A 14531-nucleotide genomic window follows, 5' to 3' on the forward strand; every position below is an offset into this window, starting at 1 on the left:
TTTAATCCAAAGAAAAACTGTTTATTTGTACTCTATATGGAAATTATGCAATGTGCATCTAAAAAGATACAAATGAGTGACAAAGATACTTTGGTACATTTTGAATTGTAATGGACGAAGCTGCGGTGGATCCAGCACATTCTGCTCAGAATTGTTGCCTTTGTGAATGAAGTGTTTTCATTTGAATTCAGATTAATCAACCTATGAAAGTTGCCGTTCCTTCATTGAATATTGCACAAAATAACTGAACATTGAGTTGTCATGTTTGTAGGAAGTACGGTACAAAATTGTTACAAAAGGCATATGTGACTTAAAAACTGCTGCTATTCTACTAAAACAACTCGATAATGTCGTCGTTAGAAAACTGAAACACACACGAAAGGAGGACAACAGAAGTGTCAGGTATTGCGCGTCATTAGAGACACGTACTATAAACCGGAGGCCGTATTCCTAAATATTCTTAGTGCAAAGAGTTGTTCCTAGTGGCAAATTTGTAAAGAAAATCTGAGAATCATGATATTTTCTTAGGATTTCCCCTAAAAGTGAAGCGTCGATCCTAGTAAAGATAAAAGCTCTTCCAAAAGAAAATTAGCCCTCAAGAGAGCAGGGAAGAGGACTTCTAAGCGGCCTAGGACTTCCCTAAAGAGAGGACACAATGGATTAATTATTTGGAACACTACAGATTGACTTGTGCAGGAATCATGTTTGTGGTTGATTTCATCAGAGATGCACTTACTTCTCCAACCCAACGCCACAATGCAATACCACCTGAAATGAAAGCTAACCAACACTGCTTTTTATAGACAGGTCAGCAATCACAGACATTGATAAAAGCTGAGCCAGTTAACTCTCGTAGATACCAAATTGAGTTGAAATGTTGAAAGTGCAAAAATTACCAGCATGCAATTAATATGAGAAAATAAATATAACTATGACTACCGGTATTTGAATGCTGTGTATGTGGACATACATTTTCACATAGTTTGTAGGATAATTTCAAAGTATAACTTACTATTCTTTTAACAGATATGTTATTTTATGTGAAACATTATTTACAATTACAGTCTTCATTGGATTTTATAATTAAGTTTTACAATTTGAGGGTTCATCCTTTGTCCTTTTTTATATATTTTATCTAGCTTTCAGGATCAGCCAATCACAGCTTTTGAAATGATGACGCGTACCTAGAAATGGGGTCAGCCACACCTCGTCACAAAGATAGGAGTTTCTGTCCATTCGTTGCTCAGAGTTATCTGAGAATGTTCTGGAATCACTCCTAAGCCAATACTCCTTGCTAGGAATGCTAAAGTTAGGAGTTCTCTGAGATGATTCTCAGAATTTTTAGGAATACAGGCCCAAATTAATTAAGATTAAGTACATCAAAAAGTTATGTGCCGATTAAATGTGCTGCAAAAATTCCAAAGCAACACTTTGCAACAGTAAAAACAATCACTACAATAAAAGGTGAACCAGAAATAAAGTGCAAAGAGGTTTCTCCAAAAAAACGCAGTGCAGGACTGACACAAGCAGCGGACAAATACTCTAAAATGCCACTTCCCTTTTCACTACTATCTGCCCCTGCATTGTCATTTTGTCCCATTTTGATTAACATTTTTTGTTGTATTCGGCCAAAGCCTTAATCTCAAAAAAATCAAGCATATGCACATGTAAATATACTATGGGTATTTATACTGTACTTTGACAGATGAGGGCTCTATCAACATTAATGGACATTGCAAAGTACAGTTATGTTAGTCCCAGTAACACAGTGGCCGCAGGCACCTACAGATTGTTCACAAATTAGCTACCTTCTTAACAACTTATCTTTACTGAATTTTAAGAGAAGCGAGAATTTTGTCATTCCTTCGTTGTTCGAAATAAATTGCTCACCTCCATCCGGAATCAACAAGAAGAAATGGTCCAGTAGTAAACATTGAACAAGTTCTATGTCAATATACAGCTTAAGATCAGTGCCAACTACAACAACAGTTGCGACATTAACAATATTGATATGGTAAAAAAAATAAAATAAAAAGAGATAAAATTACATCAATATACGCTGTAATCCTCCTCATAGATATTAAACTACAGGATGTCTAAAAAGGTGAATATGCAGGTCAATGTCAACCTGCCGACATTAGCAAGAACACAGAAAGCACATCAATCGTATTCCTCTCACAGAGAGCGTTCACATGGTTGTTTCTACAATGGTGTGGGTGGGCTTGGTCAAGCCGTTGTTCCCGTTAGGATCCAGGGGCTGCGTCAGCTCACTGTCCTTGGCCATGTACTCTTTGGGCCGAGAACTCACGCCCGACTTGGCTGGCGCCGCCACTGCTTTGATCCTCTGCATGAGGAAGATGGAGCATTATGACAGCCATGCTCAAGATAACTATCCACTTTACCACAGACTATTGTTGTTTCATAAGAATTAGGGCTACAGCTATCGATTACTTTAGTAATCGAGTTTGATTAGTTTGTTCCAATAATCGAGTAATCGGATAAAACATTAGTTATACTTAATATTCAAGTCACAAACTGTAAATTGAGTATTGTTAGTGCTTTTTGGATGTTCATGTAGAGGGATTTATGGGCGTAATAGAGGACCTTCTATTGGCTCCATTGTAAGCGCATTTTTTATTAATTATGTTTATTTACGAATTGGAATACATTTAAAAAAACACATACTTTGTCTTGTTATAATGATTTTTTATTATTTATGTTTATTTACGAGTTGGAATACATTTTAAAAAAACACATCCTTTGTCTTGTTATAATAATTGTGAATGATAGGCACAATTACCCCAAAAATCACAATTATATATATATATATATATATATATATATATATATATATATATATATATATATATATAGCATAAGTATTGCCTCTTAGAGGAAGCTCTTAATAGTATGTTTTGAAATTTATTAAGTAAAAAGTCTAAAAAAAACATACAAATTTGAATTTTGCTAAGCGTAAGATGCAGTGTATCATTTCAAACTACACATTTTTGATAAAATAAAGTAAAATATTATAAATAAATGATAATAAATAAATGGGTTGTACTTGTATAGCGCTTTTCTACCTTCAAGGTACTCAAAGCGCTTTGACACTACTTCCACATTTACCCATTCACACACACATTCACACACTGACGGAGGGAGCTGCCATGCAAGGCGCCAACCAGCACCCATCAGGAGCAAGGGTGAAGTGTCTTGCTCAGGACACAACGGACGAGACCAAGTTGGTACTAGGTGGGATTTGAACCAGGGACCCTCGGGTTGCGCACGGCCACTCTTCCCCTGCGCCACGCCGTCCCTATGTAGTGTATCAAAACACTCTGAGCTGCCACCTTATCGTGGTAGAGGAGTTTGTGTGTCCCAATGATCCTAGGAGCTATGTTGTCCGGGGACATGAAGGGTCTCCTAAAACAAACAGGTCCTAGGTGAGGGACCAGACAAAGAGCAGCTCGAAGACCTTTATGAAGAAAAGAAATCGAGGACCCTGATTTCCCTTGCCTGAACGCGGGTCACAAGGGACCCCATCTGGAGCCAGGCCCGGAGGTGGGGCACGATGGCAAGCGCCTGGTGGCCGGGCACAGTCCAAAGAGGCAACGTGGGTCAACCTACCAATGGGTTCGCCAACTATGTCAAGGGCCGATGGGAGTTGTGCAATGGGGGCTGGGAGGCTGCCGAAGGCAGGGCACTTGTCGGTCCTATCCTCGGCTACATAAGCTAGCTCTTGGGACGTGGAACGTCACCTCACTGGGGGAGAAGGAGCCTGAGCAAGTGGGCGAAGTGGAGAAGTTCCGGCTGGATATAGTCGGACTCACTTCGACGCACAGCAAGGGCTCTGGAACCAGTTCTCTCGAGAGGGGCTGGACTCTCTTCCACACTGGCGTTGCACGCAGTGAGAGACGACGGGCTGGGGTGGCAATTCTTGTTGCCCCCCGGCTCAAAGCCTGCACGTTAAGAGTTCAACCCAGTGGACGAGAGGGTAGCCTCCCTCCGCCTTCGGGTGTGTGGGGGGCGCCAAACAGCAGTTCAGAGTACGCACCCTTTTTGGGTACACTCGAGGGAGTACTGGAAAGTGCTCCCTGGTGATTACTTTGTCCTACTGGGGGATTTCAACTCTCATGTTGGCAACGACAGTGAAACCTGGAGAGGCGTGATTGGGAAGAATGGCCGCCCGGATCTGAACCCGAGTGGTGTTTTGTTATTGGACTTTTGTGCTCGTCACAGATTGTCCATAACAAACACCGTGTTCAAACATAAGGGTGTCCATATGTGCACTTGGCACCAGGACACCCTAGGGCGCAGTTCCATGTTCGACTTTGTAGTTGTGTCATCGGATTTGCGGCCTCATGTTTTGGACACTCGGGTGAAGAGAGGGGCGGAGCTTTTTACCGATCACCACCTGGTGGTGAGTTGGCTGCGATGATGGGGGAGGATGCCGGACAGACCTGGCAGGCCCAAACGCATTGTGAGGGTCTGCTGGGAACGTCTGGCAGAGTCTCCTGTCAGAGAGAGTTTCTATTCCCACCTCCGGGAGAACTTTGAACATGTCACGAGGGAGGTGCGGGACATTGAGTCCGAGAGGACCATGTTCTACACCTCTATTGTCGAGGCGGCTTATTGGAGCTGTGGCCGCAAGGTAGTTGGTGCCTGTCGTGGCGGTAATCCTAGAACCCGTTGGTGGACACCGGCGGTGAGGGGTGCCGTCAAGCTGAAGAAAGAGACCTATCGGGATATTTTTGGCTCATAGGACTACGGAGGCAGCGGACAGGTACCGACAAGCTAAGCGATATGCGGCTTCAGCGGTCGCGAAGGCAAAAACTCGGATACGGGAGGAGTTCGGGGAAGCCATGGAAAACGTCTTCGAAGCGATTCTGGACCACCATCCGCCGCCTCAGAAAGGGGAAGCAGTGAACTGTCAACACAGTGTATGGTGAGGATGGTGTTCTGCTGACTTCGACTGCGGATGTTGTGGCTCGGTGGAGGGAATACTTCGAAGACCTCCTCAATCCCACCAACACGTCTTCCTATGAGGAAGCGGTGCCTGGTGAAAAAAACTCCTCGGTGGCAAGGCCTGGAGTTCCTTAAGGCTCTGGATGCTGTATGGCTGTCTTGGTTGACAACACTCTGCAGCATCGCGTGGAAATCGGGGGCGGTGCCTCTGTATTGGCAGACCGGGGTGGTGGCTCCTCTCTTTAAGAAGGGGAACCGGAGGGTGTGTTCCAACTATCGTGGGATACACTCCTCAGCCTTCCCGGTAAGGTCTATTCAGGTGTACTGGAGAGGAGGCTACGCCGGATAGTCGTACCTCGGATTCAGGAGGAACAGTGTGGTTTTCGTCCTGGTCGTGGAACTGTGGACCAGCTCTATACTCTCGGCAAGGTCCTTGAGGGTGCATGGGAGTTTGCCCAACCAGTATCCCTGTGCTTTGTGGACTTGGAGAAGGCATTCGACCGTGTCCCTCGGGAAGTCCTGTGGGGAGTGCTCAGAGGGTATTGGGTATCGGACTGTCTAAATGTGGCGGTCCGCTCCCTGTACGATCAGTATCAGAGCTTGGTCCACAGGGCCGGCTGTAAGTCGGACACGTTTCCAGTGAGGGTTGGACTCCGCCAAGGCTGCCCTTTGTCACCGATTCTGTTTATAACATTTATGGACAGCATTTCTAGGCAATGTCAAGGCGTTGAGAGGATCCGGTTTGGTGGCTGCAGAATTAGGTCTCTACTTTTTGCAGATGATGTGGTCCTGATGGCTTCATCTGGCCAGGATTTTCAGCTCTCACTGGATCGGTTTGCAGCAGAGTGTGAAGCGACCGGAATGAGAATCAGCACCTCCAAGTCCGAGTCCATGGTTCTCGCCCGGAAAACGGCGGAGTGCCATCTCCGGGTTGGGGAGGAGACCCTGCCCCAAGAGGAGGACTTGAAGTACCTTTGAGTCTTGTGCACGAGGGAAGAGTGGATCGTGAGATCGACAGGCGGATCGGTGCGGCGTCTTCAGCAATGCGGACCGTGTATCGATCCGTTGTGGTGAAGAAGGAGATGAGGTGGAAGGCAAAGCTCTCAATTTACCAGTCAATCTACATTCCCATCCTCACCTATGGTCAGGAGCTTTGGGTTATGACCGAAAGGACGAGATCACGGGTACAAGTGGCCGAAATGAGTTTCTTCGGCCGAAATGAGTTTCTTCGGCCGGGTGGCGGGGCTATCCCTTAGAGATAGGGTGAGAAGCTCTGCCATCCGGGAGGAGCTCAAAGTAAAGCCACTGCTCCTCCACATCGAGAGGAGCCAGATGTGGTGGTTCGGGCATCTGGTCAGGATGCCACCCGAACGCCTCCCTAGGGAGGTGTTTCAGGCACGTCCGACCAGTAGGAGGCCATGGGGAAGACCCAGGACACCTTGGGAAGACTATGTCTCCCGGCTGGCCTAGGAACGCCTCAGGATTCCTCGGAAAAGAGCTGGACGAAGTGGCTGGGGAGAGGAGAGTCTGGGCTTCCCTGCTTAGGCTACTACCCCTGCGACCCTACCTCGGATAAGCGGAAGAAGATGGATGGATGGATGCATTTTCTTGACAGAGCTTTTGTTTTTGTGATGTCAAAACATTTTTTTTGCTGACTAATTGTATGTAAAAGTACCTTTTCTGCCATTTTATTTTACACCTACACATATACAACCAAATATGGTTAACAACAACCACTAAATAAAAAAATCCCTGCAATCTTGTAAATTTGAATGAAATTAAAATATCTGAGAAAGTATGCCTGCAGAAAACAAACAACAGACGTGAGCAAATTGCGTAAAACTAATAATGCTTGTTTTGATTTTTCTTGAGCTTTTTACGCCTTTTATTTTTCAAGACTCAGCCTTAATTAGAGCAAAAACAATAAAAAAAATTAAGAAACAGGGGTACCAATTAATTTGTTCAGAGATTGTACGTGCTAACGAAAGGTGGGAAACTTTGGGCCCCTAACAATTCGATTTAGATTCAGGGGCTATGATGTGATTACAAATCTTGAAACATTATATTTTATATTATTATGTTGTACAGTCCATCCAGAAAGTAGTCACAGTGCTTCACTATTTCCACATTTTGTTATGTTACAGCCTTATTCCAAAATTGAATACATTTAATTTTGTTCTAAAAAAATCTATTCACAATACGCCATAATGACAATGTTAAAAATGTTAGTTTTATATTTTTATTTTAACTAAATATCAGTGCACAGCCATTTTCAGATCTTTTCAGAGATGTTCAATCAGATTCAAATCTGAATTTAGGCTTGGCCATTCAAGGACATTTACAGAGTCGTCCTGAAGCCATTTTTTTTTTATATTTTGGCTATGTGCTTAGGGTCGTTGTCCTGCTAAAAGATTAACCTCCGCCCCAGTCTTGAGTTCATAAGAGCTTTGGAGCAGGTTTTCATCCAGGATGTCTCTGTAAATTGCTGCATTCATCCATAACCAAAAGTGTTGCCTACAGGCAGCCGGGCAGTGTGACTTTCATTGTTTCTTCGGATTTTATTTTCTATTTGCTAATTTCCTCTTTTGGATGCTTAATCTCCGTTCTAAGACTGTTCCTATTAGCCATCTGTTGAAGTGTACAAAGCAATGATTTTTTTCACTTGTTTCACAGCATCCCATTAAAGCTAGTTTAACGCCGAGGACACCATGGTTAGTTAGAAATAAACCTAGAACTAATGTTCTGAGAACACTAGCATTAATGCCACATTTTAGGACAGTCTTTATTATTTTATGTATGTAAAAAATCGATATTTGAAGATGTGTTCATCGATTTATGAATTGTCCATGTTCTAATCGTGATGCTTAGGTAAATCATTCACCTCGAACACATCTCGAGGAAACAAAAGGAAGGCAGCATGTTTTACAGGAGTTATCTTTGTACTCACTTCAATGAGAGTTCCCTCAGACTGTAAGATCTTGATGACCATCACCATAGGGATGCACATCATGGAGGCCAAGGCCAAACACCAGCCCAGACCAATGGCCCAGTCAGGGTACTCATACACTTTGTTGTATTTCAGAGGCTTGTATTTGACCAGAGAGAAGACAAAACAGCCCTGAGAAAACAAACAGTCAGCTAGCTTTAAGTTATACCTTCAAAGTTAATTGTCAACATAAGATACCCTTCAGTGCAATAAAGTGAAAGTTAAAAGTGGTGCTCTCACCATGCAGAGCACCGGTGTGATGATGGTCCAGCTCCATTTCATCCATGGGTTTGGTCGGTAGCCAATCATATCCTCGACTCCATCATAGAAATTATCAACACCTGACAAACACGTTGACAATAAATCTCTTATCAGTGTGTAAATAATGGTGTCTTTTCATAATCTTAGCACAACAGCCATCCGTTTGCCTGTCAGAACTAGTTTACCAGGTCATTTCTTGTCAACAACCCATTGTGTCGTCTTACTGGCCCCAAACTTGTACCACTTTAGAGTTATGCACAGTTAAAAATAACAACATGTCTTTAATGTAGTTAATAGGACAATCATCCTGAACTTGTTGTAAATATTAGTTGCAGTAATTTAACAATGTTACTGTTTAATAACTTGATTTTGTTTTTATTTTGTATAAAAAGCAATCTATAACTACTAAGGGACAAATAATTTGATCATTTATATCAAACCATTTTCTAAAAAAAGTAACGTTGTATTTAAAAAAAAAAAAAAAACACTATAAACTTGAAAAGTGCAGCATTAATTTCTTCTCTTGCAACATCACGTATCAAATCTTGCGGCTTCAATCCACCGCATATTTTGTACGAAAAATATACACTTAAAAAAAGGTTTTGGCTGAAATTGTTAAATTAACCTTTTATACACCTATTATGTGTAATGCAGTGCAGTATTTGTCATATTTGTAATAATTATTTTGTGGAGAAGCCGAGAGAAGAAGGTACTGTAATTTAGTCTAATGTCCATGTCTATTGTGTCATATTACTGTGTACCGTATTTTTCCAACTATAAGTCGCATTTTTTTTTCATGGTTTGGCCAGGGTTGCGACTTATACTCAGGAGCGACTTATGTGTGAAATTATTAACACATTACCGTAAAATATCAAATAATATTATTTAGCTCATTCACGTAAGAGACTAGACGTATAAGATTTCATGGGATTTAGCAATTAGGAGTGACAGATTGTTTGGTAAACGTATAGCATGTTCTATATGTTATAGTTATTTGAATGACTCCTACCATAATATGTTACGTTAACATACCAGGCACCTTCTCAGTTGGTTATTTATGCGTCATATAACGTACACTTATTCAGCCTGTTGTTCACTATTCTTTATTTATTTTAAATTGCCTTTCAAATGTCTATTCTTGATGTTGGGTTTTATCAAATACATTTCCCCAAAAAATGCGACTTATACTCCAGTGCGACGTAGATATGTTTTTTTCCTTCTTTATTATGCATTTTGGGCAGGTGCGACTTATACTTTGGATACGGTAAATCATTTTTATTTCCATTTGTGTGCTGGTTAGTCATTTCTTTCACTGGCTAGTGTCGCCTTGTTTCAGCTTAACTCACTAGTCCTATTATTAGCCTGAATCTAAGAATCAGAATTCGAAACTTATCTATTTACGACAAATGGTGTGAACGGATCCACTAGGACAGTGGTCGCTAACTTGGTTCCAGGGACCGGTACATGACGAATTTGCTATCGGGCTGCAGAAAAACATTAAATAATTTATAAATTACTTAACTTTCTGTCCCTCTAGACACACCAATATGCTTGGTTATTGATGTACAATAAAACTCCTCATGGGAAGATGCCATTTGTAATATTTGTTCTAACTTTGTGACATGATACATTGCACATTAATGAACATATACAATATAAATGTGCCAAAGGCTGATTTCCATCCGCAGGTTGATGGTAACCTGCTGGGGATCTCATTGCAAAGAAACAAGCCCTGGGCACCCACTAATTCAGCGTCATAGTGAGTTATATTTACTGTATTCATTTGGCACAAGTGGAAAGCCGGTCCCTGAAACTAATGCATACATTTAAACCACTCCGTGGAGGAAAAACGTTTGGGACCCCCCCTGCACTAGGACACATTGGTTTCCCACGGAAAAACACACAAAAAAACTTTTGACTTCTGGATCATTACTTTGATGAAGCGCTGACAGACACCGATGAAGAGTCACTTTCTACTTACCATAAACCCAGGCTACAGCAATGCATTCAAAGAAAGCAACCCACAAAAGGCACACACCGCTGGCTGCATAGTAGTCAAAGAGTTGAAACACATACATGCCACCCTGGGAAGAAGAAGAGTGTAATTAATTCCCCCTGTCATGTGTGTTCATGCATTGAAAGAAAGATGCAGGGATCGAAGTGGGACATTAAAACAAGAGGAACGAGCCCTTAAGGGACAAGCGGTAGAAAATGGATGGCGGGTGGACTGGGATGTTCAATATAAAGCACAAGAATGTTGGCGCTCGACCAGCTGGACCAGAGTTCAGCAGGTGCTCATTGAAGCACACTTAACTACAGCTAAAGCAGCACGCCAAATTGGTCCATTCGAAGTTGCACAGGAATGTGGGAATTCAAAATCTTGGAAGCCATATTTGGTAGTGACATCGAAGGCAGTGGAAAGTGGATGACTTACTTGGGTTACCATGGCGAGTCCAAAGAGATAGCTCATGAAACACATGATGGCTATAAAGATCTCCCGCCGGTAACCCTTCCTCAGGAGGGACGGATAGAGATCCACTATGGACGTGATCTGTCCTTCCACCTCAACAAACTGTGAAGACAACAGTTGTAAATATTTTTGTAATTCCAGTAATGTTCAAAGTTAGAAAAGCTCCATTGTAACAATGTGAGATATGAATACTACATGATGCAATATAGTAAGTCAATTTATACTGTAATTATTATTTGCAGTATTAACAAATTGTAGTTTGGTTTATAGAAGGGAACCACTGTCCAAAGTCCCTCCAGGCTTTTGTGGGTGTTTTTGTGATTGTAAAATGTTTTTGTTTTTTTTGTTTTTATAACATAGCTTTTTCATAATGTTGTGCGAGCAATGAGGTTTTTTTGCTATAAAGAGCAATCCATCAGCTTCTGATTTTATTCATTTGTTAACAGTTTAAAGTGATCTTAAACTAACTGTGACATTGCAATGTGTGGTCAAGTTAAGTTATTATTCTTAAAACCCTGATATTTCATTTAATGAACATGTATGTTGGCATTACTCACAGTGAGTCAGTAGTCAAACAAGCGAGAGAAGAAAACCGTACTGTTGTCTGCCTTATTTTTATTTTATTATAATTTATTCAGGACAGTGCACATTAATGAACAATTTGATGTACAAATGCATTTGGTATTTATAAGTGCTTTTGGTCTATACCTGAAAATGTGTTTCACAGATACTGGCTTTTTGGAAAAAGCCCATAAATGTAAAACACCAAATATTTGTATTTTGAAAATATATGTTTATGATGTGGACTAAGCCTAAAAGGACTGTGACATGGTATATATGCATGCATGTCATTGAGCACAAACCTGGCTGTCAAGACCAAGTAGCAGCAGCATGATAAAGAAGAGGATGGCCCAGAAGGTTGGCAGTGGCATCATGGACACCGCTTTAGGGTACGCAATGAAGGCCAAGCCAGGACCTGGGGGGCGAACAGATTGGGAAAGGGAGAGAGAGGGGGCATAGAACATTGTTAACAACTCTCGTCTAATTTTAGCTTAGACGATATAAGCGTATCGGAAAAATAATGCAAAGGCTGATGTAGTGCGGTTGAACAGGGTCTGGCACGCCCTGTAATCTAAAGGAATGGTGACCTACTCTACAAAACAACCATAGATAAAAACGGTGTTGTGTGTCACCATGAAGGAAATAGTACAGATGCCCCTGTGCTAACTTGCAGAACCAAATAATAAATTCATCATAAACGCAATCACAAAGCCTCGACAAAATATACCCTTTATACAACTTGTGTTTTGTTTGTACAGTTGACTCATTCCCATATCTAACAAGGTGTAACAAATACAAACTGGAAAAACCTTGTGTAAACTTAGCCCTCAAGCAATATACATTTACAGCTAGGCACAATGTCCAGAGTCCATGATAATACATACTGTATGTACTGTATACAGTATATTGCTATGCTCATATCCAGCAAAACTATGAATCATTAATGTGAATTTATTACAGATACCCACAACTAGTAATATTTTTTCGTTTATCTTCAACTTATTTTCTTTGTGACACAATTGACAACCGATTCAATTCAAATCAACACTATAGTCACATTTCGTGTCAGGACTCGGAGGGAAATTAACCAGAAGTGTATTGTTGACTTGTACCATACAACTCAACTCTCTTCACAGTCATCCGAACTGCTTTAACTCAGAGCATAAGATAAACAAATGTTTATTGTGTCCTACAGTAATTGTTTAGAGGCAGAAAGCAGCATACAGTAAACACAGGCAATAACAATACATATCTAAATACCAATACAGTAATACTACTAGTATTATAAACCTGCCCATGTGCATAGGATTCAACCAGGAAAGTGATAAAGAGAAGATAAACATACTTTCATAATAAAAACGTAATGCTTAAAGAATAACTTGTACCCGACATTCATTTTATACAGAGAGGTTGTTTTCCAAAAGCATACCACACATTAAAGGGGAACAATATCACAATTTCAGAAGGGTTAAAAACCAATAATATCAGTTCCCAGTGGCTTATTTTATTTTTCGAAGTTTTTTTCAAAATTTTACCCATCATGGAATAACCCAAAAAAAGGCTTTAAAGTGCCTGATTTTCGCTATCTGTAAATCCACCCGTCCATTTTCCTGTGACGTCACTGCGTGACGCCAATACAAACAAACATGGCGGATAGAACAGAAAGATATAGCGACATTAGCTCGGATTCAGACTCGGATTTCAGCGGCTTAAGTGATTCAACAGATTACGCATGTAATGAAACGGATGGTTGGAGTGTGGAGGCAGATAGCGAAAACGAAATCGAAGAAGAAACTGAAGCTATTGAGCGAATAGCTATAGAAGCTATTCGCTCAATAGCTATAACTATAGCTATTGAAGCTATTCGGCGATCGCCTTCTAACCAACGATTGCATCTTTTGACCACTGGAACAACTTAAATCCACCGATTGGTAAGTGTTTGTTTGGCATTAAATGTGGGTGGAGGGAAAGGCTGGATGCAAATATAGCTACAAATGTACATACAGCTAGCCTAAATAGCATGTTAGCATCGAGCACATGACTCAATAGCATCAACAAAACTCACCTTTGTGATTTTGTTGACTTTATCGTTGGAAATGCATTTGCATTGAGTGTCGCAGGATATCCACACATCTCTGTCGTAGCATCGCTATCGTCGGTAAAATGTGCAGAACAAACGAGGGACTTTCGCATCTTTTGACACTGGTGCAACTTGAATCCATCGATTGGTATGTGTTTGTTTGGCATTAAATGTGGGTGGAGGGAAAGTATGGATGCAAATATAGCTACATATGAGGCATAATGATGTAATATGTACATACAGCTAGCCTAAATAGCATGTTAGCATCGATTAGCATGCCGTGCTAATCGATGCACACTAAACGTAAGTCAACTTGAATCCGTCCCTGATCGTGTTGTTACATCCTCCGACAACACACCGACGAGGCATGTCTCCAAGGTACGGAAAACTGTCAAAAAAACGGGAAATAACAGAGCTGATTTCACTTGGTGTTGGTAATGTGTTTTAGAAAACGGCGGATTGTTTCCCGTTGTAACGTCACGTGTGAAAGGTCATCGCTCCGACAGCGAACAATTGAAAGGCGTTAAAATCGCCAAATTCACCCTTTTAGAGCTCGGAAATCGGTTAAAAAAACATACAGTCTTTTTTCTGCAACATCAAGGTATATATTGACGCTTACATAAGTCTGGTGATAATGTTCCCCTTTAAACAGGTCGGACTATTGTCATATTTCTTAAAAACTAAAAATACTTGCAAAAATGCTGATCACATAGACCACCACAGATTATATTATAGGACCTCAAAAGATGGTACTGGAGTAGAAGTCAAGACAAGATTTCAATATCTATCTACAGTGCGAGTGTTCTGAAAGAGGATGCATTTATGTCGAAATCCACATAGTATTGGGAGGAGGGGGAAAAAAGACATCCAAAACAGAACAAATGGCATCCACCTCTGGCATTGCACAGCTTGTTAACTGAACTAGGAGGAGAATGAAGAGCATCATTGCTAGTGTGAAGCTCGTCGCCAGTAATTGCACGCACGGCCCAGCGCCATCTTCTTAGTCGTGTGTGAGCAGCTCGGATGTGGGACATGAGGACACACGAGCAGGGAAGGGAATCAGCGTGGGTGCACTTGTTATAGTGATGTCAGCTCAAAACTCAGCTGAGCACACAGCATCTAAACCACACCTTCAAATGTGCCCTCAAGCAAGAATCAAACGCGTGTAACAGTTGTTTGAGCCTTTTTTTTCCCCCAAGGAGTGTGCG

General features: G+C 41.4%; 1 protein-coding gene across 2 annotated transcripts in view; it reads right to left on the bottom strand.

Annotated features, from left to right (window-relative positions):
* LOC133554911 (sodium- and chloride-dependent taurine transporter-like) overlaps positions 1 to 14531 on the bottom strand; it is a 53614-nt gene continuing 39083 nt past the window's right edge. For both annotated transcript variants that reach the window (XM_061904183.1, XM_061904182.1), the window contains exons 9-14: positions 11546 to 11658; positions 10647 to 10784; positions 10194 to 10296; positions 8192 to 8292; positions 7913 to 8083; positions 1 to 2344 (exon numbers count right to left, since the gene is read on the bottom strand). In XM_061904183.1, the coding sequence (XP_061760167.1) occupies positions 2189 to 2344; positions 7913 to 8083; positions 8192 to 8292; positions 10194 to 10296; positions 10647 to 10784; positions 11546 to 11658 (782 nt within the window). In that variant the 3' untranslated portion in view covers positions 1 to 2188. The remainder of the gene's footprint in view (positions 2345 to 7912; positions 8084 to 8191; positions 8293 to 10193; positions 10297 to 10646; positions 10785 to 11545; positions 11659 to 14531) is intronic.

The sequence above is a fragment of the Nerophis ophidion genome, linkage group LG06 (assembly GCF_033978795.1).
Source record: "Nerophis ophidion isolate RoL-2023_Sa linkage group LG06, RoL_Noph_v1.0, whole genome shotgun sequence".
In the NCBI taxonomy this organism is placed as follows: domain Eukaryota; kingdom Metazoa; phylum Chordata; class Actinopteri; order Syngnathiformes; family Syngnathidae; genus Nerophis; species Nerophis ophidion.